The sequence below is a fragment of the Euleptes europaea genome, chromosome 1, assembly GCF_029931775.1.
Source record: "Euleptes europaea isolate rEulEur1 chromosome 1, rEulEur1.hap1, whole genome shotgun sequence".
NCBI classification, from domain to species: domain Eukaryota; kingdom Metazoa; phylum Chordata; class Lepidosauria; order Squamata; family Sphaerodactylidae; genus Euleptes; species Euleptes europaea.
This window is the reverse complement of record NC_079312.1, coordinates 93,866,827-93,874,666: the sequence shown is the minus strand read 5'-3', so window position 1 is coordinate 93,874,666 and position 7,840 is coordinate 93,866,827. Positions and strand designations below refer to the sequence as shown.

Sequence of the window (7,840 nt, the reverse complement as noted above, 5' to 3'; positions counted from 1 at the left end):
CCGGCTGGGAAGATGTTAATTTCATGTTTCCTGACCCTCCGGGCAAGCGAGTGCGGGAAACTAACAATTTTCTGCAACCCCACGCACGTCTGCCGCTGGAGGGATGGCGCGCCCTTCGAGAGGCAAACGAATTCAGAAGCACATGTTAGAAAGGAGGGGAAACGGTGGGACCCCCCAAAAGGGATGCCTCCTCATCCCCTAAGAAGCTGTATGCAGACCTGATTTTTTGAAAAATCCCAGGTGGTTCTCTGACAGACCCCCCCCCAAAAAAAGCCCCTCCCACATTTTCAGTGCCACTCAGATTTTAAAAGCAATGCATAATGTGCCAGATCCTGTGAATCATTTGCAGACACTGAATTTGGGGAGGGGAGAAAAAGCAATTAATGGATTTAATTAGAAAACTGGAGGGTTTTTTACTAATCAAAACCCAATGGTTTGTGTTGTGTTGTTCGGCTGGTTCGGGTTTAGTTGTAATCCTTCGCTGAATTTTACAAAAAAAAAAAACAAAAAAAAAAAGCAGTTCTGCCTATGGGTTAAAAATTAAATAAATAAAATAAGCACACTTCGCCTGCGATCCCAAACAAGCCTCATGTGCAAGTGAGTGCCATGAGTGGAATGAATGGGGCTTCTACGTAAAAGGGTCTGTCCGAAGGAGAAGAGTCGTCCCAGGTAGAACAACAGCCGCAAACAAGCGATTGTTTTCCAGCCTCTTGCGTCAAAACGCTGCAATCTCAGTCCACGTTACCCCAAAACTGTAAACAGACCCACTGCAAGTCTTTGCATCTCTACTCGGAACACACTGTGTTCGGTGCGGGCTACTCCCAGCCAGCCAATAGACATCGCCTCGTAGCCTCAGTATGACATGTAAGTCTGGAACACGGTGACATTACAGAGTTTGATAGGCATCTGAAGTGATGGGGGGGGGGGGAATGAGCCTCACACCGGTCTTAATAATAGCCACCGTCATCACCTCGCCTAAGACGGATTCTTTGTTTACTGTTACAGTGGAAGAATCCAACTTGGCTCCTCCGTGGAGGACAACCGGCGATGTAATTAATGGTGGTCTCAGTGCGGTTCCCAGCAGATCCAGTATCTGCTCAACGAGCCTGTTCAGAAATGAATTCAGCGGGACTGCCTCTCACGGGAGGTTCTATATCATGAACGCACGAAGCTGCCTTATACGGAATGAATGGGCTGTGAAAGACCCCTGCCTGAGACCCTGGAGAGCCGCTGCCGGTCTGAGTAGACAATACTGACTTTGATGGTCTCAGACAGGGGCCTTTCACCTCACCTGCCTGCCTAGTCCCTTTAACTGGAGATGCCGGGGATTGAACTTGGGACCTTCTGCATGCCTGGCAGATGCTCTACCACTGAGCCACACCGGCAGCGGCTCTCCAAGGTCTCATTCACATCATCTACTTGCCTAGTCCCTTTAACTGGCGATGCCGAGTATTGAACGTGGGGCCTTCTGCATACCAGGCAGATGCTCTACCACCGAGCCACACCGGCAGTGGCTCTCCAGGGTCTCAGGCGGAGGTCTTTCCCCTCACTTACTTGCCCAGTCCCTTTAACTGGAGGTGCCAAGGATTGAACCTGGGACCTTCTGCGTGCCGAGCAGACGCTCTACCACTGAGCCACAGCCCCTCCCCTCAGCACTCATACACAGAACAACTAAACAGTCAACCCAGACACTTCTGTCGCGCTTCGGTTCTTCTCTTATAGAAGCGTCGCTTCTTTCTGGCCCGCGCCCCCCTCCCCCTAGAGAGGGGGGAAAGCAAGGTCTAATTGCCTGTCATGGGCTTTCCTCCAGGCGCCTAGGGGGAAAGGGTGCGCTGTTCCTTTAAGGTCGGAGCGCCTCGCGGGAAGGGACTCCTCCGGCCCCGCCCCGCCGCTGTCAATCAGGCCGGCGGCCGCTTTGATGTCGCGAGCCTTCGGCTGGGGCTCTCCGGCGCTCTCCCTGGCTCGCGCGCTTGCAGGCGCTCGCTCGCTCGCTCGGGCGCTCCGTGCCTTTCCCAGCAGAACCCTCCGGCGCTGCTGTGGCGGCGGCTGCTGCTCCTCTCTCGGCCGGGCTGCGACTTAGTCAAACTTTCCTGCGGCTGGAAGGGAGGGAGGGAGGGAGGGAGGGGACTGATTGATCGATCGCCGCTTCGATCCCTCCGATCTGCCTCCCTTTGGGTTGCGCGCCGGCTCTTGCCAAGTCCGGCGTCCAAGGGGGGCTCCTCTTCGGGAGGCGAATCACCAGCCCGATCTCCCGTTTTTTTAAAAAAAAGGAATCAAGCAATCCCCGATCTCCCCCCGCCAGCCCGCCCGCCCTCGTCGACGAAGTTCGCGTGGCTCTGGAAAGAAAATGCCCCAGCTCAACAGCGGCGGAGGCGACGACCTGGGGGCCAACGACGAGATGATCGCCTTCAAGGACGAGGGCGAGCAGGACGAGAAGCTGCAGGCCAGCGTCTTCACCGAAGGGGACCTGGCCGACCTCAAGTCGTCCCTGGTGAACGAGTCCGAGAGTACCGGCGGCGGCGGCAGCCAGACTTCCAACGCGGCGGCGGCCACGGCCGGAGCCCATTCCGAGGTGAGGGAGACCCGCCCGGCGGCTTCCCGACCCCCATCCCCCCGCCGCCTCTCCCAGTCATTCTCCCACCTGCCTGAATAATGCACTGAAAACTTTTCCTTTCTTCCTCTCCCCTCCTCTCTCTCCTCACCCTCTGCACAGGCGATCAGGCGGCTGCAAGATCCTCAGAGAGTCTATCAAGAGAAACTCCCAGATCACATGGAAGACGGTCAGTTTCAGAACCCATTCATTCTTCCTTCCCTTTCTCCCTATCCCCCCAAGCACCCCTTTCCCATGCCAAACTTGACCCTCTGCGAGGGGAATGAATGGGGTGGCAGCCGAAACAGCAGTGATCCTGGGGGGAAATCATAAGTGTCTTTCTGCTAAATCAAAACAAGAGGGGGACTGCTAAGGAGGGACTTTGATTTGGTAGTTGAAGCTGCCACAACACCCACAGAGGAAACTTAGTAAGTCACTCCCATTGAAACTTAATGGGTATCAACAATCTCCTCCTCCTCCCCCCCACTCATATTTGAAGTATGCTTAATGGAAGACTGCAAGGCAGATTGTCAAAGAAATCAGAGGTGGTCTGAAGGCTCCTGATGCAGCTACCTCTGAAGCAGGTCAGGGCCTGGATGGGAGACCAGGGATGCACGCAGGGAGGAGGGGCAGATAGGGTACAAATACCTGGAGCAGAATCCCTTAGCAGACTGAGGAGTATACATGCTCTTCCTTAATCGAAAGCCCTAGGAAATGCATTTTCCCATCACTAAAGGTGGGAAGCAACTTTGATATCAAGCCACATTTCTTTCTATTTTGTGGTTTCTTTCTCATCGCCGACAGACATGGGTTGAAGCGAAGTTAATTTTATGTCGAAGGGTTTCTGAGAAAAAGGCACATAACCAAGGAGCCACTTAATCATGTAGCCATGTAGGGATGATGCACCCCCTTAGAAAACTGTGCAAGTAGAATGGAGCTGAAAGTTACTGTGAGGATGAGTCTTAATGGAAAAAAATTAATTTTGACAGGTTTAAAACACCAGGACCCAGGAATGTACAAAGGATCTCCTTATTCTGGATACCCTTTCGTTATGGTGTCTGACCCTTACCTGTCGAATGGCTCTATGTCACCTTTGGTGAGTTCTCCCCTTGTATCATAAGAGTTTTCTAATGTTTCCTGCTGTTGTATTTATAGTGGCATGCTTTTATTAGAACCATCTATTTCTTGAATATTTCCTTTTGTTTCATCTCAGCGGCTCAGGATTTTAGTTTTTGTCGTGCCTGCGTTGAAGCATGCTTTACCGTCGCCAGCGATGGCCACTTAAATTAACAGAATTTGTAGATGGGATGAACTGTGTTTTGGATTGGGGTGTTAAAGACTTATTTTCATTCATGCAGGCACAGACATGGGGACTGGAGTAACATAAATGCTAGGGCTCTGCTGTACAATTCTAAGCATGTTTATTCAGAAGTAAAGCCCACAGGGTTCAATAGGACTTGCTCCCAAGAGTAATTGTGTCTAGAACTGTAGCTCTAGTCTCTACTTGTGTACTTTCTTATTGCTTTTGCATCACCGGTTGCTTTTGAGATTATTTCAAAAAGGAAAACTTTTTGTTGGAAGAACCTACTCTGATCGTACAAAGTTGTAGAGATTGGAGAATAATTTCATTTCAGTTATCTTCATTTCAGTTATCTTCATTTCAGTTATCTTCATTTCAGTTATCTTCATTTCAGTTATCTTTGCAAAGTAAAACTTTTGCATACATGTACTACATGTAACCATAGTTCATTTGGGTGCTGTGCATGGACTGTAGCTTTAGCCTTTCTTAAAGGAAACTAATGTCACCTGTATTTTGTTTTCATACTGGCAAAACTAGGAATTTTGAGAAGCTGACTATAAATCGGTATATTTGGACCAGATTAATATTGGTGCAAAGAAGGGGGTGTCTGTTTCCTTCCTGCTATTTGTAATTGCAGTTTAGAAAGCTGCTACGAACAGTGGGGGGTTAAAGATTATAAGAGAGCACCCACATTTTGAACATGTGTCTTGTCCTTAATATTCTCTTTAAGCAGACCTGAAATTTTCTGTTAAGTTTACATTTACGTGTAGAAATAATCCAGTGCTACAGAAGGTGGCTATGTGTGTTTGGCGTACTGAAAAACAATATGAAAAGGAAGAAGCCTGGACGTTTTCTTGGCCAATCCACATCCTCCCAAATTCTTGCAATATTGCAGGCATCAGGCTATGATCCTAACGTTTTGCTGGGACCTGCTAATTTGGAAGTCAGTTCTGTGAACATCACAGAGAATCCGTTCCCTATAAAAGCATTTGGGGTTTGTGTGTTTTCAGCATGCAGGCTGCAGGAAGGTGTTTACAGTTGTTGAGATTCTCTTGTTTCTGTGGTACAAATCCTGCGTTTAGTCTATTGATGTAAAAAGGAAAAAATGCACTTAATAAAGAAATGCTTTTTCTCTTCCTCCCTTCTTTTAGTTAGCCTCTTACTCTAAGTTTTTTTTTAATAAACTTCTGATTTATAAGTCAAATAACGTCACCCTTTTGTACACGCTGTAATATACCACTCTGAAGCAAGCTTCGTTTCAATCACAGTGAAGTGCCAATATAAAAGTTTTTAAATTGTGATCTGAATACATGCTTGTGCCAGTCAGGACTGTGTCATCGTTTTGCTCCCTTCCTTGTATGTAATAAGTCTTCAGGCAACCCCTAAAGAGCAGATGTGTAAGGATTCTTAGCCATTAGTGGTGCTGTGTGCTTTCCAGCTCTACAAATAAGCAAAATACATGGATCAAAAATTGATTGCTTTCCATGAGGTCTGTACATTTTTTCTTGGGTTATTTGGATATATTGGCAATGCCTGGTATTGAAATTGTAAAGAGAGAAGGAATTACTTGGGCAACTGACGCCGGAGGCATTTGAAAGAGGTGCTCATGTTTGAGGTGAAGAGGCATTTCAAAGCTATGAAGGGGGAAATGTTGGTAGTTAGGTGGCAATAATATAAGGTTGTAGAAAATGTGTCTACATATATAATGGACTGGGCAAAACTTTGGTGTGTCTTAGAGTAAAGATACAAAGAAGCCTAATGGATCAGACTAAACTACAGCATCTGATCCAGCATCTCCTTTCCAAGAGTATCCAGCCAGGAATCCCACCAGCAAGGGAAGGGAAGTAATAGCTCTCCTCCCTTTGTCCCCCAGAACTGATAGAAACATACTAAACATGAAAGGAATGTTTATCTGTTATAGCTAGTGGTAGACCTGTCCTCCAAACATTTATCCAATCTGTTTTAAAGCTTTTTAAGCCACTGGCCATAACCACAACTTAGGGGAGTGAATTCCATTGGGTGTATAAAGACATATTTTCTTTTGTCTGTCCTGGATTTAATGCCGATTGGTATTATTGGGTGTTCCTTAGTTCTAGTAAGAGACTATTTTTTGCGTCTCTCTCTACTTTCTCCATGCATACATTTAGAAACCCTCCTCCCCTTAGTCATTTTGCATCTAAATTGTAAAAGCCCAGATGGTTTGGCCATGTTTGGTGGGAAGATATCCCCAACTCCTTAGTTATTTTGATTGCCCTTTTCTGTACTTTTTCCAGCTCTACAATTTCCTTTTTGAGATGAAGTTGTAAACAAACAGGCAATGCACTTCCTTTTTTTAAAAAGGGTTTAGAACAATTCCTTTCACCAATGATCAAAGTAATTTTCATCATGAAACAAAGTAAATGTTGCTATTAATATAAAAAACTTATTCCCTGACAAAGAAAATTACCACTGTGAGTTTATAAGAACAATGGGCAATGTCTGTGAACGAAAATAACACCATAAGCTTCTGGCAGACTAAGGCGAGAGGAACTCAGTGCTTTATCCCAGGAGAGGAGCGGGTGACTTTTTTTTTTTTTATCAAGTAGGCATGATTATAGGAAACAGTACTACATCTGAAATACACTTTGCAAACATGGATTCATATAGAGGGAGTGAAGCTCAAATCTCTTAATTCATAGAAATTGTTGGCCTGGTGCAGGAAGCCCCAAGAGCAGGAGGGGCTGTGGCTCAGTGGTAGAGCCTCTACTTGGCATGCAGAGTGTCCCAGGTTCAGTCCCCAGCATCTCCAGTTAAAGGGACAAAGCGAGTAGGTGATATGAAAGACCTCTGCCTGAGACCCTGGAGAGCCGCTGCCGGTTTGAGTAGACAATACTGACTTTGATGGACCAAGGCTCCAATCCAGTATAAGGCAGCTTCATGTGTGTTCAAGGATTATGTGGCCTGTTGGTGCACTCAGACACAAGTGCACATTTCAGCTTGCCTAAGATGTAACCAACATTGTCCCAAGGCTGCAGCACTTGTCACTTGTTAAGTGGAGGAGGAAGGGGTCACCTGGTTGGAGACCAGCAGAGGTCCTGCTCTTTTTCTCCTCGGATCTCCCCTTCCCTTCCTCAAGTGACTGCAGCTTGAGAAACTGACAGGGCGGATATTGCTCATGTAGTACTGGGTTCTGGGATGTGGGTTTTTCCATTCTGCAAAAAGCTCTTGGACTCCCCTTGGACTCATCCCCACTTATATTGGTTTCTCTGGATCAGGGTGAAGATATGTAAGCAAAGCAGCAGATTCTGGTTTTATCAGATCTGAAACTTCCTGAACGGTGGGGATCTGGTTGATATTTTTAATGGTATGTCCTAACGATTATAATATACTACTGCTTCATGAAAAGGGAGGTTCAGCTTTACAGTATTTATTGGGTTTTCTGCTTCCTTTCTCAAACTTGTCTGGAAGCCATCTGTTAACTCACCTGCAATCACATACAAATGAAGATGACATTTTATGGCAGGAACATGCTGAGCTTTTGTGTCTAGATGATTGTTTTGTGTTTAAATTATTTAAAAAGTATAATGGACAGTTTACAGTTTGACATTTTTGCATTGTCCCAAGGGCATTGGTTCAGCTCATAGACAAAAACTATGTGGTAAATTTACTACAATGAAAATGGAGAACTGCTTTTAAAATTGTACCCCTTCTTCAGTTACCACCACTTGGGCACATTACTGTTCCAGTGGCTCCCTTTGTCAGAGTCCTCTAAACAACAACCAGAGTATCAAGGATGCCCCCTTGATCTTTTGTATATTCCAGAATGGTTTGCTGGTCGCTTTAGCAGTAGGCCAAAATTCATGCAAGAAAAATACTGAATGATCTGGTACCAGAAATAAACCTTACTAAAAGCCACAAATATTATCTATATAGGACTAGGGCTAGTCAGTGTCATTTGGTAATTGTGAGTT

General features: G+C 46.1%; 1 protein-coding gene across 1 annotated transcript in view; it reads left to right on the top strand.

Moving 5' to 3' along the window:
• Nucleotides 1-2,347: 2,347 nt before the first annotated feature.
• The window catches only part of TCF7 (transcription factor 7), a 142,772-nt gene continuing 137,279 nt past the window's right edge, over nt 2,348-7,840 (top strand). The window contains exons 1-3 of the mRNA XM_056851698.1: nt 2,348-2,572; nt 2,714-2,780; nt 3,580-3,686. Coding sequence (XP_056707676.1) covers nt 2,348-2,572; nt 2,714-2,780; nt 3,580-3,686 — 399 coding nt within the window. The remainder of the gene's footprint in view (nt 2,573-2,713; nt 2,781-3,579; nt 3,687-7,840) is intronic.